The sequence below is a fragment of the Procambarus clarkii genome, chromosome 6 (genome assembly GCF_040958095.1).
Source record: "Procambarus clarkii isolate CNS0578487 chromosome 6, FALCON_Pclarkii_2.0, whole genome shotgun sequence".
NCBI lineage: Eukaryota > Metazoa > Arthropoda > Malacostraca > Decapoda > Cambaridae > Procambarus > Procambarus clarkii.
This window is the reverse complement of record NC_091155.1, coordinates 44,568,723-44,587,393: the sequence shown is the minus strand read 5'-3', so window position 1 is coordinate 44,587,393 and position 18,671 is coordinate 44,568,723. Positions and strand designations below refer to the sequence as shown.

The 18,671-nt window shown below is 47.4% G+C and overlaps 1 protein-coding gene across 1 annotated transcript in view; it reads right to left on the bottom strand.

Moving 5' to 3' along the window:
* The window catches only part of LOC123754089 (RNA-binding protein MEX3B), a 123,875-nt gene extending 106,267 nt beyond the window's left edge, over window positions 1-17,608 (bottom strand). Inside the window, exon 1 of the mRNA XM_045736249.2 lies at window positions 17,121-17,608. Within this exon, the coding sequence (XP_045592205.1) occupies window positions 17,121-17,397 (277 nt within the window). The 5' untranslated portion in view covers window positions 17,398-17,608. The remainder of the gene's footprint in view (window positions 1-17,120) is intronic.
* Window positions 17,609-18,671: the final 1,063 nt, after the last annotated feature.

Below are 18,671 nucleotides of genomic sequence, written 5' to 3'. Positions count from 1 at the left end.
TGGATTACGAGAACTTTCAAATCCAGGGATCCCATCACAATGGTTGTACTCTTCAAGTCACTTGTGCTGTCCAGTCTTGAGTACTGCTCAGTACTCACTTCCCCCTTCAGAGCAGGAGAGATTGCTGAAATAGAGGGAATACAGAGAACATATACGGCACGCATAGACGAGATAAAACACCTAAATTATTGGAATCCCAGAACCCCATCAAGCAGGTACCAAGCTCTCAGAAGTCAGGCCGGACTTGGGCAGTAGAACTCCCAGAACCCCATCAACCAGGTATATGTGGGCCTGCGGGCCACTCCAGGCAACAGCCTGGTGGACCAAACTCTCACAAGTCAAGCCTGGCCTCAGGCCGGGCTTGGGCAGTAGAAGAACTCCCAGAACCCCATCAAGCAGGTATATGTGGGCCTGCGGGCCGCTCCAAGCAACAGCCTGGTGGACCAATCTCTCACAAGTCAAGCCTGGCCTCGGGCCGGGCTTGGGCAGTAGAAGAACTCCCAGAACCCCATCAAGCAGGTATATGTGGGCCTGCGGGCCGCTCCAAGCAACAGCCTGGTGGACCAAACTCTCACAAGTCACTTGGGCAGCAGAACAACTCCCTGAACTCCATCAACCACATATACCTCTGCCAAAGTTGCAACAATATTCGACACACAATTCAACTTCACCATTGGATCAATACTTAATGACAAACGCAATGGAACAATGGTCATCTTGACCAAAACAAAATTCCCCACCATAAAGTGGCGTCAATAAGACCTATCCAGACACGGAAACACGGCGAGACTTTAGACCGTACAGACAAAGTCATAAAGTGATGAGCTATTTATAGCGGACAGAGGGAGCCACGTGGCCAGGCTGGCAGTAGCACCACCAATGAATGACAAAGACAGGGAGAGGGAGGAGGGAAGTCCAATACGGAAGGGAATGGGAAGGAAGCATGCCTCACCCACCACATGTATACCCCCAATCACTAGCCCAATCATAATCACCAATCACACCCAGACAAAACCAATCACGCTGCTTCCCACACAAGAGACAAAAATAATGTGGCGGCGGCTTGGCATCGACTGCCAACACACGCACACACACCTTGAACACACGCGCACGCACACATACCTTGAACACACACACACACACACCTTGAACACAAACACACACACACACACACACGCACACCTTGAACACAAACACACACGCACACCTTGAATACACACACCTTGAACACACACACACGCACACACACACACCTTAAACACAAACACACACACACACAATTGGCTCCATACACAGCTTCAAGTGTAGATATGACAGAGTCCAGTAGACTCGGGAACCTGTACATTAGTTGACTGACAGTCGAGAGGCGGGACCAAAGAGCCAGAGCTCAACCCCCGCAAACAACTAGGTAAGTAAACCTATGCTACCACCTTTATGACAGCAATACCATTGTAGTGTTTGGTATACACAATTTTTGGTATTTTTAGGGTATTTGATGTATGCAAAGTAACCGCAAGTATCTTACAATTTTAGCTTCGTGCCATTAGAACTTGAGTAATTTTGAAGACATGTACCTATCACGGCATACCTGCAGCATTGACAACACTCCGCTTGTACCTATCACGGCATACCTGCAGCATTGACAACACTCCGCTTGTACCTATCACACCATACCTGCAGCATTGACAACACTCCGCTTGTACCTATCACGACATACCTGCAGCATTGACAACACTCCACTTGTACCTATCACGGCATACCTGCAGCATTGACAACACTCCGCTTGTACCTATCACACCATACCTGCAGCATTGACAACACTCCGCTTGTACCTATCACGACATACCACCAGCATTGACAACACTCCGCTTGTACCCATCACACCATACCTGATGTGGGTTTCAAGAGTTCTCCTACTCCCCGAGCCCGGCCCGAGGCCAGGCTTGACGTGCGAGAGCTCGGTACAGTGGCCTTACCCCTGTGTGTGAGTGAACCTTTACAACACAGGAAATATTTAGGGAGAGCTTCCTGTGTTGTCCCCCCCCCCCCCCCCAAGCCAGCCAACATCTGCCAATGCACTGCTGGAAGGTAGGATGGTGGGGGGGGGGGGGAGGAGGCTCTAGCAGAATTATAATCTGCAAGATTCTGCAAAGATTCTAAAATTCATGCAAGCTCTTACTTTCCTAGATGAGTGCAGCTCTTGTGTGCTACATCAACACAAACTATGTTGATGTTTGGTCTACATCAACATCAACTACATCTTATTATTGACCAAATGCAGACAAAGTCACAATAACGTGGCTGAAATATGTTGACCAGACCACACACTAGAAAGTGAAGGGACGACGACGTTTCAGTCCGTCTTGGAAAATTCTCAAGTCGATTGTGATGAGGGAAGAGTTAAAAGACAATAAACACTTATCATCCCTTTGTTAACCTTTAGGCCATCCCCAGGGGCCCGGTCTCTAACCAACCAAGCTATTAGACGCGGCTGCTCGCAGCCTCACAGCCTGGTTGATCAAGTATCCTTGAGGTTATCTTGAGATGATTTCGGGGCCCCGCGGCCCGGTCCTCGACCAGGCCTCCACCCCCAGGAAGCAGCCCGTGACAGCTGACTAACACCCAGGTACCTATTTAATGCTAGGTAACAGGGGCATTCAGGGTGAAAGAAACTTTGCCCATTTGTTTCTGCCTCGTGCGGGTTACCTCCTTTGACGGTAAGGCTACGTTAAACAAAAATGGCCTGAGCCTACTTTGAAATGGTACAATATTCATAAAGTAGTGCCCATACAGGGTCAATACTGTAGGCCTAGTCAGCTGCGTAGGAAAAACAGCCTATGAAAAAGCTCTTGCAAAGAAGAGCCAATGAAGAGCTCTTGAAAAAAGAGCTCTGAAAAGAGCCTATGATAGGCAGCTCAGACAACCTTACACTAGACTGGACGCAGGCTGCGAGCAGCCGCGTCCAACAGCCTGGTTTGATCAGTCCAGCACCAGGAGGGCTGGTCGAGGACCGGGCCGCGGGGACGCTAAGCCCCGGAAGCACCTCGAGTATGTTTGCAGAAACAATGTTTGCAATAGCACAGCAGACAAGTTCATACACCAATTGTCTGACCGCAAACTGCCAACACCAACAGCCTCAGTGGTCAAGCTATCACGAGAACACCTGGGGAGCCGGTGGCTGAGCGGACAGAACACTGGACGTGTGATCCTGTGGTCCCGGGTTCGATCCCGGGCGCCGCCGAGAAACAATGGGCAGTTTCTTTCACCCTGAGGCCCCTGTTACCTAGCAGTAAATAGGTACCTGGGTGTTAGTCAGCTGTCACGGGCTGCTTCCTGGGGGTGGAGGCCTGGTCGAGGACCGGGCCGCGGGGACACTAAAGCCCAGAAATCATCTTAAGATAACCTCAAGATTACCTTCCCCTAGAAATGTTAACTATTAAAACATCCCCCCCCCAACTCCATACACAGTTTTAAGTGTAGATATGATAAGAGCCCAATAGGCTCAGGAACCTGTACACCAGTTGATTGACAGTTGAGAGGCGGGACCAAAGAGCCAGAGCTCAACCCCCGCAAAACACAACTAGTAAACACAGTTTCAAGTGTAGATATGATAAGAGCCCAGTAGGCTCAGGAACCTGTACACCAGTTGATTGACAGTTGAGAGGCGGGACCAAAGAGCCAGAGCTCAACCCCCGCAAGCACAACTAGCCGAGTAACTAGGCCTACAGAAAATAAATGTATATTGGGTAAAAGGTAAAACATTTACCCAGTTACCAACACTATTGAAGCATTCAACTATTGCTAGGCCAAGGGAGCAAAAACTCACTACTCAACGTCATGAATGATAATTTAAACATTGGTAAATAAAATAAAAATATACGACTTAGGTGCCAAACCCAACCAGTCTAGTTAGTACCAAAACGTCTGTTGATAGCCAGATCTGAGAGGCAGGAGTAAGGAGCCAGAACTCAACCCCCGCAAGCACCACTAGGTGAGTACACCGTCTTTCATCACTATACTTTAGAACGCCATTGTCTCAAGTAGCTAAACAACGCCTGTAAGACACTTCAACTACCTGGAAGACACCCTATACCTCCTCCTGACTAGGCAATTAAAGGAAGCATGATAAAGGAGAGGACATGACAAAATGATGAAAAATCCCAGGCAATTCACACGAATGTACCCCCACCCCCCACCACCACCACCACCAAGAGACATTATAAATAGCCAACACGTGGCGGAGACCCCAGCTGCGTCGCTACCACCACCACCACAACCAGTGCCATTAACCACCACAACCACCACAATAACTCGCGCCTTTGCAAGTCACAAAGGCCATTACAACCTCACCCAGTTCCTACAGCAACCCCTCTAGCCAATATCTTACTCAAACCTAACATAAAAACATTATTATCAATTCAACAATAACTGCCTCTTAAGCCATTTTCCCTCAGTTAAACCTGTATTTTAACCAATCACAAACGTGTCTGCTTAAATATGAAGGGAAATAGATATATAGATTATATACAATATAAATATATACACCTCATTGTCGCCACCATGAAAGCCTAGCTGAAATAGCGTTAATAATAGGTATTATAATATTCAAACCGCTAATATTAGCAAAATGAGTCTTCCAGTATTAAATGGCCTAAAACGACGCATTTGCTTCTTAGATAACCAAGACGGCCTTCTTAACGCGTTAGACATGCCACACCACAATTACAAAACATCCCTATGGCCTATACAGCGAGGGAGGGGAAAAATAATAGATTTAATAAAATATAAAAGCCAGATCAAGACGTCTCGCCGCTGGCTGCTGGCAACACCGGCCCCACCCCAACGCTGTTGCCATATTGCAGGTGGACAAGCCCTCCCCTGAGGTCAACAACATGGCACCACTGCTGTATATATCCCCCCCCCCCTCACCACACCCCCATTACTGCAGCATCTACTGCATCACCCATTGACATATTACCCATTATAGCCCTAATAACAACACTATATCAAATACAGCACTATACATGTCTGAAAAAAACAAAACTTGTGGCAAACTTGTTGGCAACAATGTTTTAGAAACGAGTCTAGCGGCATTCTATTTACCTTATTATGAAATATAATGGCCAGCTTGATAGAAATAAATCATTACAGGCCGAAAATCTTCAACCAAAAGCTTAGCAGTTTATTAAAAAGCTTACATTCAATATCCTCCTGATAGGGGAACGCCCTTGAGACGATAGGGGGGGGGGGGGGGGGGGGAGTGAAGCTTGAAGCAGGACAATGAACACAAAAGCCTCCTCAAGCTTAAGTTAACTAAGAGGACAGTTTTCCCAGACCTGACTCTTGAGGGAGGGGGGAGGGGGTCTGTCTGGCCCCATCCCCCCCATGTAACTTAAGCCTTAGCTGCGGCGTTGCCACGTCTCCATTTCCGCCACCGCCTTCCTCCCTCCCCCTCTACCCCACAAACCCCCCCCCCCCCCCTCTCCATTACATAACTGTCTCATCTATTTAAATAAAACAACAAACTTACAAAAATCTCATCAATCTATGCAACCATGTCAAGGCTGCAACAATAATAATGCCATGCAATATTGCAAATATCACGGTAAACAATAAACAAATACTGCCCCAATCCTGTTGAAACGCACGAAAAATAAATGACTAAATAATTACCAAACTAACGATATGCACAGCTGAAGGGAACTATCAGGGGGAAAGCGCCAAGCCACAACGACTATACAGCACTGGGAAGGGGTTGGGACGGGGGAAAGGAATGGTGCTCAATCAGTTGTTGGGACGGCATATCTATATACATCAATATATATATATCTATACATCTGCGACGTTGCTGGAACCATGTGTATTGGCATTTGCCTTTCTATTGGATAATTTCAGCAACGTGGAGAGGGGGGGGACCTGCTGCATGGGTAACAGCTTCTCCATATCTACCTACCCAGGCAGCAAGTCCATAGTCTTTAGACTGAAGGATGCCTACTATATCTATACATCTTCTAATATTCTCGTTCAGTAAAATCAGTAAAATCAAGAACCTCACTCCATTGTGTTACTCAGCTTACGGATCATGTCCAGTGCCTGACCCAAGGGAGCTGAACAAAGCTGACCTGACCTGACCCTCCAGGGTTCTAGCCGTTGACAAAGGTCACCAGGTCAACTGGTTGCTTAGTATCCTCTCTTCCCTTTCACACCTTAACTACCAGAGTAGTTAGTAAATGGAATGCATTAGGCAGTGATGTGGTGGAGGCTGACTCCATACACAGTTTATAATGTAGATATGATAGAGCCCAGTAGGCTCAGGAACCTGTACACCAGTTGATTGACAGTTGAGAGGCGGACCAAAGAGCCAGAGCTGAACCCCCACAAGCACAACTAGCTGAGTGCACCAAATGCCCCCCCCCCCTCCTCCCAATTGGACCACACTTGGTCGTTAAGCTAAAACAAAAAAATATATCCAACCCCGTGAAGGTAGGCTACACAGTAACACGAGGTCAGTATTGTCTCAAGCTTCAAGATGGGAACCTCGCCCTGGCTTGAACAAATCCACAAGGGCCGTGACGAGGATTCGAACCTATGTCCGAGAGCATCCCAGATGCTGCCTTAATCGACTGAGCTACGACATGGTCAAAAGAGTTGAAACCGAAGTTCTACTGAACTTACAAGATCCTGCAGCCTCTCCGAGACACAAACCAGGGTTTTACAAAACTCTCCCGTGCACTCGAGCTATGTCAATAGGCCGTTCTCCCTCTTCGCCCTTACTTCATTACACACATCAGAATAGCGTGATGCATCAAATGAACAAATCCACAATGCCTCGTCACGGCCCTTGTAGACTTGTTCTTAGAATATCATCTTTTGAGAATGTGGAGCCGAAAAGACCTGGCCTAGTCTAAATAAAAAACTAGAGCAAATATAAGTGGCCAGTTAGTTAGAAGTGCATATTTGACTGTGGCAATATAGCATACAGATAAACCCGTATTAAGAGCAAGGTGACATGATGTACTTAGCTCAACTGTAATTCTTCAGTAAGGTTGTATCATTACTGTTAATGGGTTGTCACTACTACCACATTATGTCTTGGAGAATAGTATCTATATGGTAAACTTGCTAACAACAATTATTTATATATACAAGAATTAGTGACATTCTTGTACAGCCACTAGCAGGCATAGCATTTTGGGAAAGTCCTTAATCCTAATTTTTCCCTGGAATACGATCCGCCAAATCGTTTAGCAACCAGGGGCCAGATTCACGAAGCAGTTACCCAAGCACCTATAAACCTGGGGCCAGATTCACGAAACAGTTACGCAAGCACTTACGAACGTGTACATCTTAACTCAACCTTTGACTAGGTGAGTACACACACAGTTTCAATTGTAGATATGATAGAGCCCAGTAGGCTCAGGAACCTGTACATCAGTTGGTTGACAGTTGAGAGGCGGGACCAAAGAGCCAAAACTCAACCCCCACAAGCACAACTAGGTGAGTACACACACACACACACACATACAGTTTCAAGTGTAGATATGGTTACATTTATTAAACAGTTTACAAGCATGAAAACTTGCCAATCAACTGTTATTGTTATAAACAGCCTCCTGGTGCTTCCGAGCTCATTAACTGCTTAATAATTGTAAACAAAGCCGCCAAAGATTGAGAAAAAATGTACAAGTTCTTAAGTGCTTGCGTAACTGCTTCGTGAATCTGGCCCCAGATACTGTACCCATTTCACTGATGGGGAAACAGAGGCTACAGTTAAGGATTGGCGCCCAGTCAATCCTCCCCGGCCAGGATACGAACCCAGGCCAAAGGGCTCTCGAAACACCAGGCGAGTGTCTTATCACGACAAGCTCTGTCTTGGAGTGTACACAAGGTCGTTTTTCCCCTAGCCACAAACTGGACAATATCAACATTTTGTCTTGGAATCAAACTATGCAATCTATTGAAGTTGCAATATCAACACACGGGTTTAATTACCTAAATAATGTTTATTTAGCAACAATAATAATAAGAGCCTCTTAATGAATTATGTTTATTAACAGGCTCTCATTTCCTGCATCAATTACAATTATTCACATCTTCACAATCCATTGTCACCTCCATATAGTTATCTATATGTAGTTAGCCTATATCTTATCATGGACTTACAAACAAAAAATAAAAATAAATGCACCCTCTCTTAATTCCAAATACATTAGGTATAAATTTCCTAATTTGTATTTTTGTTAAAAAAATTCTTAATATGTCCATTTCCTAACAATAAATAATGCTAAAACAGGCACGTGTATCAATATTAAATTTAAATAAAAATAAATATATACTGTACTGTATAAATATTGAAATTACCAAATTATATCCAAGAATGGAATTATCACAATATACACAACTTCGCTCGATTAAACTACTAAACAAAAATACTCTACTGTACTGGCTACTGTTTACCTAAAGTGTTAATATACTTTCTCTGTCAACAGAAAAACTACGAGAGAATGATAACTTAGAACAATCAGAAACTGACACCAATAGATAAATATTCCCAAGGTTAACTTAGAACATTTTATAGTATTCAAATGTGACAGTATGGTGAAAGAGCTACACTTTGATGGTGAAACTTTGTACACTTAAATAGTACACACACACACATTTGAAGAATAAATTAAAAATATATTGGGGTGGGGGGGTATAGTTAAAATGAGAATATACAGTACAGTAATTTTAATAAATCCGCATAGGCCTAGCCTAATATGAATCTGCTCTTATGACCATGTGTATACCGTGCCATATATATCAAGTACTGTACTATTATATACACACACACACACGTACAATATCTGAACATAGTTCAGATATTACATCAAAGATTAAATTTGGTTTCCAAGAGGAAGCATTTCACAGCATTCAAGAAACACCATTGTTACCACCAAGCATAAGTATTCAACTTTTGTTTGTAGTCAATAAATAAATGTATTAAAATATAATGTACAAACCCCAACCCACTTCCTTAATGTTACAAAGGCATTACACAGATAATTTTTCAGTCTTTAAAATGCCAAATCATTAGCTCAAGTTCAAATCTAATCGAGATCTATTAAGACCCAACTTGGGCTGGGTTATGTAGGTTAAAAACAAAATGGGCATCGACAAGGTAAAACATTGCTTAAGTCCACCAGGTAAATCTAGACAAAATTCCTCTCAAGGAGGAGCAAATTTGTGGTTCAGGACTATAAATCATAGACCTGCTACCTCCCCCACCCCCATACCCCTCCCTCCCCCCTCTCCATTACATCTCATCTCTATTTAAATAAAAAACAAACTCTTAAAAAAGGTCATCAATCTATGCAACAACTATGTCAAGGATGCAACAATTTTAATGATTGACTGCTAGTCAATCATTGTAATAACCAATTTGGCATATTGCCCCTCAATAATATGCTTCTGTCTTCACACAATTGGCCCTAAACCCATTATAATGTCATATTGGCCAATTCACACTATGTCTACTCTTCACTAAACTTAAACCTTGTTAAGCCCCATTGCATCTGCCCAGTAACTGGATGGGTGACCACATGTTTGGCCCTTAACTAAGGGGATCTCAATAAGCTACACATCTGAAATTATCACTTTTTAAACCTACAAGACCAAAATATTAGTAGAATTCAGCAAGCCACATCTATAAAGATCATGTTAAATTAAATATTTAAAGTACAAAAGTCACCAATTTCACAAATCAGGCTCATAATATTACAACAATTACTGTAAATTATGGCTGTAATTAAATCTGATCAAGTACTATTGATATACAACAAAACTGACTGACACAGCTGTCTACACAAGAAGCACTTGGCATGAATGCTACCAAGGAAATTATACTAACTAAAATATCAAAACATTGGTGTAAATGAACAATTTCACAAGGGCCGTGACGAGGATTCGAACCTGCATCCAAGAGCATCCCAGACGCTGCCTTAATCGACCGAGCTACGACATGGTAAAAGGATGCTAGGATGTAGGTGTAGCCAGGATGCTGGCTACACACCCTGGTGTACACTATTATTATTCAAATGTTGACCAAGTGGAAACTTACTTTACATTCAGTAAAGTCAAAATTGTTCAAGTCAATGAAAAGATGCCTCGTTGGCTAACTAACAACCAGCAGTTACAGGTCTGGTCCTGTGCCAGGTAAGTCCACTTCGAGCATTCCATAACCTTTAATTCAGAGTAGGTGTTCAATCCCTGACCTTCCAAGTGGTTGGGCACCATTCCTTTCCCTCCGTCCCATCCCAAATCCTTATCCTGACCCCTTCCCAGTGCTATATAGTCGTGATGGCTTGGCGCTTTCCCCCAGATTCCCCCTTATGTGGAGCAATCTGAATGATATTTTCACTTGGATCCTATATTTAAAAACCAGTATTTCCTAAATATTATATACCTGTATTTCCCTAATATCTCTATCAATTCTTAAGTCTAGCTTTGGTTTCAACATTTAAATACCTTTTCTTAATACATATCGGCTCTGATATTTCCTCGGATACTTCTGATGGAAATATCAGGAAATACCTAATATTTCCATAGGAATTATCCAGTTGCTTCTTCACAAATGACAGAGCCTCTTCATTTCTCTGGCTAGTTTACTGATAAAAATAACCTATACATTTAAAAAACTATTACAAAAATTCCCATAGGCCTATGTATTAAATACAATTTGAAAACTCTAGCAGACTGGAAAATTTGAGTTTTATCTGGCCCATCTAAAAATTTGACACTCAACCCCCCACATCTAAATTAGGCCTATGCTATCTATCTAAACATGCTTCCGTCCAGAAATTGACAGTATCAAAATGTAAATACAACTAGTTAATTCCTTGTCATACATCATCCCACTGATTCCACGTTCTCAGGTCAGCAAATGTTTTAGACTGCAAGAAGAGGCTCACTAAAAACACATGATTCAATCATGAGATAATATCAGCACCAAAGAGATTCGCATCATGCCACAGGGTCAAGTTATGTATGTCAAGGCTAATATGTTTAATCTCCCCCTTCCTCCCCCTAAAGGGGGGAGGAGCACTTTTTTACTGGGCAGCGTCACTCATCCAGAGTGAACAGACATGTTCAACAACCCCACAATGAGATGACTATTGTTCAAGTGACTGCCACCACCACCACCCACCTTAATGCCACCTTTCTCCAAATTATATAGATTCAGGCAATCTATTATATTAAATGTACACACATTATACACACATTTCAAATCAAAATTGGGTCATCCAACGATGCCTGGATTGGCATAGCCTAAGCCACTGCATAGGCCTAGCAACTAACATTCTGATACACAGCTTCCCCTTAAAATACAGCAAATACAGTAGGAATCATTAGTTACGATGCATAATTAAACTGGGAGGAAAAAAACCTAAAGATTAACAACACTGAAAATGACCAAGCAGCATAACAAGGACATTGAACCAGCCGGCCACATTTTAATGGCAATCTTTCTTAGAATTAACTGAATGTACATATTTTCAGGAAGTGTAACATCCTCCATTGCCCAGAACCATGCATGCCACACGAGGCAGGAGTTCTTTATTAGTATTAGTATTTTCTACTACAGACGTGGCCAGACATTTACAATGCTAATCAGCATATATATATACATTTTCTTCTGTCCTCCATGGACAGGGTGAGAGATCTGTTAAACATATAGTTCAGTGATTTATTGAACAATCAACCACAGAACAAGATTGCATGCTTTCAAAATGCTAATCTAACCTACAGACATAAATACATAGATTTACATCTGTGCTACATAAAGTGTCCGAGGAGTATTTTTTCACATACAGTAGCATCATTAATGTGTGTTTACAAAGGTGAAAAGCAATTCTGACCAGCTTCCACATACCTTGTACAAACACACACACTAAATAGTTAGTTGATTGCCAACAGAGGCGGGCCGAAAGAGCAGAGCTCAACCCCCGCAAAGCAAAACTAGGTGAACAGACGTATAGGTATGAAACACAGCAAGAGGTGGCTGACGGCCAAAGGGCCGGGTGTGGTGGTGTCTGACCTTTGAACACAACACCTAGTTTTTGCACACACGCCTCAACATTGAAGCGTGAGGCCGCGGCGAGTGCTAGTGGCCTGAGACCATCTTGAATTTGCACCTATTCACTTTCAATTGCGAAAGTGAACGCCTGCGCCGGCGTCCTGTAAACCGCCTGCGCCGGGCGTCCTGTAAACCGCCTGCGCCGGGCGTCCTGTAAACCGCCTGCGCCGGGCGTCCTGTAAACCGCCTGCGCCGGGCGTCCTGTAAACCGCCTGCGCCGGGCGTCCTGTAAACCGCCTGCGCCGGGCGTCCTGTAAACCGCCTGCGCCGGGCGTCCTGTAAACCGCCTACACAGACGTCCTGTAAACACCTACACAGACGTCCTGTAAACACCTACACAGACGTCCTATAAACACCTACACAGCCGTCCTGTAAACACCTACACAGACGTCCTATAAACACCTACACAGACGTCCTATAAACACCTACACAGACGCCCTGTAAACACCTACACAGACGTCCTGTAAACACCTACACAGCCGTCCTGTAAACACCTACACAGCCGTCCTGTAAACACCTACACAGCCGTCCTGTAAACACCTACACAGCCGTCCTATAAACACCTACACAGCCGTCCTATAAACACCTACACAGCCGTCCTGTAAACACCTACACAGACGCCCTGTAAACACCTACACAGACGTCCTGTAAACACCTACACAGACGTCCTGTAAACACCTACACAGCCGTCCTGTAAACACCTACACAGACGTCCTGTAAACACCTACACAGCCGTCCTATAAACACCTACACAGACGTCCTATAAACACCTACACAGACGTCCTATAAACACCTACACAGACGTCCTATAAACACCTACACAGACGTCCTATAAACACCTACACAGACGTCCTATAAACACCTACACAGACGTCCTATAAACACCTACACAGACGTCCTATAAACACCTACACAGACGTCCTGTAAACACCTACACAGACATCCTATAAACACCTACACAGACGTCCTATAAACACCTACACAGACGTCCAATAAACACCTACAGAGAAGTCCTGTAAACACCTACAGAGAAGTCCTGTAAACACCTACACAGACGTCCTGTAAACACCTACACAGACGTCCTGTAAACACCTACACAGAAGTCCTGTAAACACCTACACAGACGTCCTGTAAACACCTACACAGACGTCCTGTAAACACCTACACAGACGTCCTGTAAACACCTACACAGACGTCCTGTAAACACCTACACAGACGTCCTGTAAACACCTACACAGACGTCCTGTAAACACCTACACAGACGTCCTGTAAACACCTACACAGACGTCCTGTAAACACCTACACAGACGTCCTGTAAACACCTACACAGAAGTCCTGTAAACACCTACACAGACGTCCTGTAAACACCTACACAGACGTCCTGTAAACACCTACACAGACGTCCTGTAAACACCTACACAGACGTCCTGTAAACACCTACACAGAAGTCCTGTAAACACCTACACAGACGTCCTGTAAACACCTACACAGACGTCCTGTAAACACCTACACAGACGTCCTGTAAACACCTACACAGAAGTCCTGTAAACACCTACACGTTTAAATACATTTACATTCCTTCTAATTATGTATTAAAATATGAAGTTACTTAAATAAATTCCTGCTTTAATTCTTTGGTCTAACACCGTCACATTTGTGAAAAAAAACATGATAATTCAATGTACTACATCTTAAAGATAATCTTGAGGTGATTTCGGGGCTTAGCGTCCCTGCGGCCCGGTCCTAGACCAGACCTAATTTTGCCTACACATCCCTAATGAAGAGAAACTCATAGATTTATGAGAAATTTACTTGCTTGCTACACTTAAAAGAAAGTAAATTTATTATTGATGCATATTACAGAACCTGCTATCAAGGCATAACTGAAGACATGATCAAGAAAATTTTAAGAAAGTGTTATTACTAACTACCGTATTAGCCAATTGCAGTGTCACGCAATGAGTATACCAGTATACTCTCCCTCTCCCCCCCCACAAGGCCAGATATACCCCCCTCTCAAGAGGGGGGGGGGTTAACTAGAGATAACCACATACACCATGGCACTCTGCACCTGATATCAGGCAGGTATAGCACAAACTGATAACACTAAACAATGGTATATCTTATCCCTATCTACCCCCCCCTTCACAACCCCCCTAACCCCATAAACTTGCCCACCACACTGCCTGTCATACACTAAGCATTATTAATTACTCATTTCTCATACATTTACTCATTAATTACCAATTAATTCACACTGCTAAGATTAATTAATTAAAAAAAAACTGCAAAAAAATTACCTCGCTGCTCATCAACTTAGAAGATTGTTAGAAGGGGGGGGGAGGGGGTTAATTAAACCTTATTAATTAATGAGGTTAGTTAATTAATAATACCTATGGCTGGAAGAAGTGAATATTCAGACATATTTAAGAGTTAAATGTCAAGTTTAATAGATAAATATATATATATATATATATATATATATATATATATATATATATATATATATATATATATATATATATAATATATATATAAAATATTATATGCATGCTTGGCTAAGCAAATTCCACCCCACACACCAACGCCCTTGTGTGTGACAAGCCGCTGGCTGCCTGCAAGGTCAGGTTACCAGGCACCTCGTGGCTGTTACACAAGTGAGGCGTGACAAGCCGCTGGCTGTCTGCACAAACTGCTGTACAACACTTATACAATAATCAATAAGGGTGCCACAGGGGTTGGGGGGTGATGGGGCTAGGGGGGTGTAGGGTGGGGTGATGGGGCTAGGGGGGTGTAGGGTGGGGTGATGGGGCTAGGGGGTGTTTGGGGGGTGATGGGGCTAGGGGGGTGTAGGGGGGTGATGGGGCTGGGGGGTGATGGGGCTGGGGGGTGATGGGGCTGGGGGGTGATGGGGCTGGGGGGTGATGGGGCTGGGGGGTGGAGGGGGGTGATGGGGCTAGGGGGTGGAGGGGGGTGATGGGGCTGGGGGGTGGAGGGGGGTGATGGGGCTGGGGGGTGTAGGGGGGGTGATGGGGCTGGGGGGTGTAGGGGGGTGATGGGGCTAGGGGGTGTAGGGTGGGGTGATGGGGCTGGGGGGGTGTAAAGGGGGTGATGGGGCTAGGGTGGGGGTGTAGGGGGTGATGGGGCTAGGGTGGGGGGTGTAGGGGGGTGATGTTGCTAGGGGGGTGTAGGGTGGGGTGATGGGGCTGGGGAGTGATGGGGCTAGGGGGGTGTAGGGGGGGTGATGGGGCTAGGGTGGGTGTGTAGGGGGGGTGATGGGGCTAGGGTGGGGGTGTAGGGGGGGTGATGGGGCTAGGGTGGGGGTGATGGGGCTAGGGTGGGGGGTGTAGGGGGTGATGGGGCTAGGGTGGGGGGTGTAGGGGGAGATGAGGCTAGGGTGGGGGGTGTAGGGGGTGATGAGGCTAGGGTGGGGGGTGTAGGGGGTGATGAGGCTAGGGTGGGGGGTGTGGGGTGATGGGGCTAGGGGGGGTGTAGGGGGTGATGGGGCTGGGGGTGTAGGGGGGGTGATGGGGCTAGGGTGGGGGGTGTAGGGGGGTGATGGGGCTAAGGTGATGGGTGTAGGGGGGTGATGGGGCTAGGGTGGGGGGTGTAGGGGGATGATGGGGCTAAGGTGATGGGTGTAGGGGGGTGATGGGGCTAGGGTGGGGGGTGTAGGGTGGGGTGATGGGGCTAGGGGGGTGTAGGGTGGGGTGATGGGGCTAGGGGGTGTAGGGTGGGGTGATGGGGCTAGGGGGGTGTAGGGTGGGGTGATGGGGCTAGGGGGGTGTAGGGTGGGGTGATGGGGCTAGGGGGGTGTAAGGGTGTGATGGGGCTAGGGGGGTGTAGGGTGGGGTGATGGGGCTAGGGGGGTGTAAGGGGGTGATGGGGCTAGGAGGGTGTAGGGGGGTGATGGGGCTAGGGGGGTGTAGGGTGGGGTGATGGGGCTAGGGGGGGGGGGTGTAAGGGGGCTAGGGGGGTGTAAGGGGGTGATGGGGCTAGGAGGGTGTAGGGGGGGTGATGGGGCTAGGAGGGTGTAGGGGGGGTGATGGGGCTAGGGGGGGTGTAGGGTGGGGTGATGGGGCTAGGGGGTGTAGGGTGGGGTGATGGGGCTAGGGGGGTGTTAGGGCTAGGGGGGGTGTAGGGTGGGGTGATGGGGCTAGGGGGTGTAGGGTGGGGGTGATGGGGCTAGGGGGTGTAGGGTGGGGGTGATGGGGCTAGGGGGTGTAGGGTGGGGGTGATGGGGCTAGGGGGGTGTAGGGTGGGGGTAATGGGGCTAGGGGGGTGTAGGGTGGGGGTAATGGGGCTAGGGGGGGTGTAGGAGGGTGATGGGGCTAGGGGGGTGTAGGGTGGGGTGATGGGGCTAGGGGGGTGTAGGGTGGGGTGACGGGGCTAGGGGGGGTGTAGGGTGGGGTGATGGGGCTAGGGGGGGTGTAGGGTGGGGTGATGGGGCTAGGGGGGGTGTAGGGTGGGGTGATGGGGCTAGGGGGGTGTAGGGTGGGGTGATGGGGCTAGGGGGTGTAGGGAGGGATAATGGGGCTAGGGGGGTGTAGGGGGGGTGATGGGGCTGGGGTGTAGGGGGGGTGATGGGGCTAGGGTGGGGGGTGTAGGGGGGTGATGGGGCTAGGGGGGTGTAGGGTGGGGTGATGGGGCTATGGGGGTGTAGGGTGGGGTGATGGGGCTAGGGGGGTGTAGGGTGGGGGTGATGGGGCTAGGGGGGGTGTAGGGTTGGGGTGATGGGGCTAGGGGGGGTGTAGGGTGGGGTGATGGGGCTAGGGGGTGTAGGGAGGGATAATGGGGCTAGGGGGGTGTAGGGGGGTTACAAGGCACTATAATAACCCTTAAAGACCCAAAACCATCTTAAGATGACCACAGACAACAGCGAAGCTGTTAACCAAGGACCGATGATAAAGAAGCTGTTACCCATGCAGCGACTGACTCAAAACCCCCCAAACAGAGCCTCCAGAGCCTGTGCTCGGCCCTGCCCGGCCCTAGAGGCGCTCATTACCTTGTCTGCCGACAATCTCGGCCACGTGCTCGGACGAGGGCACGGCCACGCACTCCGTCATGTTCTGGGAGCGTTTGGTCGAGGCCGAGCGCTCGGCCTCCAGCCCCTGCACCACGTAGTGCTCGGGCTCGCTCGGCCCCACCGTCGAGTCGTTGTTTAATCCAATTAACGACAGTTCGAGGGCCAATTGGAGCGCCCTTTGTTCGTCCATGGCAGAGCTCGTGCTGGGAGTCGGGGTCGGCCGCTCCATCTCTGCGAACAGGCTACTGGCGGGCATTATAAACCCCTATATCTCTCTCCCTATAGCCTCTACACCACTCGCGCCGCCACCGTTATATCACCACTTCACAGTATATCATCCACCGAGGTTATAGGAGCGTGGGATGGATTAGCTTTTTTTCTAGGGGGTTTTTTAAATTTTTTTTTTTCTCCAGCCCTCCCGACGTGCACCTTTCCAGCGTGGTGGGAGAACGCCAACTGAGGCTCCGGCGGCGGCGACACCCGGGGTGTAGCCGGGCCGTTGGCCCCGCCCCCGCTGCCTTCCTATTGGCTGCGCGCTTTGCCGCAGCGGGTCTGGATCTCATTCCGCCGTTTTTACATTATTTACCCCTATTTTTTCCCCTTTATTTAACAATCTCACACCTCCCAACTCACCCATATACATAAACTACATAAATCCCATTAACCCCAATCACTAACTATCCAACCAACTAGCCATTATACCGAAATTCAGGTCGCAAAGCGTGGCCCGCCGGCCAGGATAATTCATTCATTGATAACCCGCTCGTGATCTATCACCCCTGATTGGCGCGTTTGAAATTCCCGCCCAGATCAGGACTTGAAGAGTTGGTACCTGATTGCCGGGGAATTACTTTGTTCATTGACACTATTGCCTCTGCAACACCTCAGCTGCCACACGTGACACTCTGCCACTCAGGATGACACTCAGGGCGTCCTTGGCACCTCCCTTCTGGCCCAGAAATTAGCGCCAGAGATCATTTGGGGCTCCCAGACTGGCCCCGTGAAGCCTGTCATCACTAAGACTAAAGTCGAGGTCTGGCAGCAGGGACATTGTCGACCAGCCTCGCTAATGCTGCTTCCCGACCAGCCTCTCTAATGCTGCTTCCCGACCAGCCTCGACCAGGCTCTCTAATGCTGCTTCCCGACCAGCCTCGACCAGGCTCTCTAATGCTGCTTCCCGACCAGCCTCGACCAGGCTCTCTAATGCTGCTTCCCGACCAGCCTCTCTAATGCTGCTTCCCGACCAGCCTCGACCAGGCTCTCTAATGCTGCTTCCCGACCAGCCTCTCTAATGCTGCTTCCCGACCAGCCTCTCTAATGCTGCTTCCCGACCAGCCTCGACCAGGCTCTCTAATGCTGCTTCCCGACCAGCCTCTCTAATGCTGCTTCCCGACCAGCCTCGACCAGGCTCTCTAATGCTGCTTCCCGACCAGCCTCGACCAGGCTCTCTAATGCTGCTTCCCGACCAGCCTCTCTAATGCTGCTTCCCGACCAGCCTCTCTAATGCTGCTTCCCGACCAGCCTCGACCA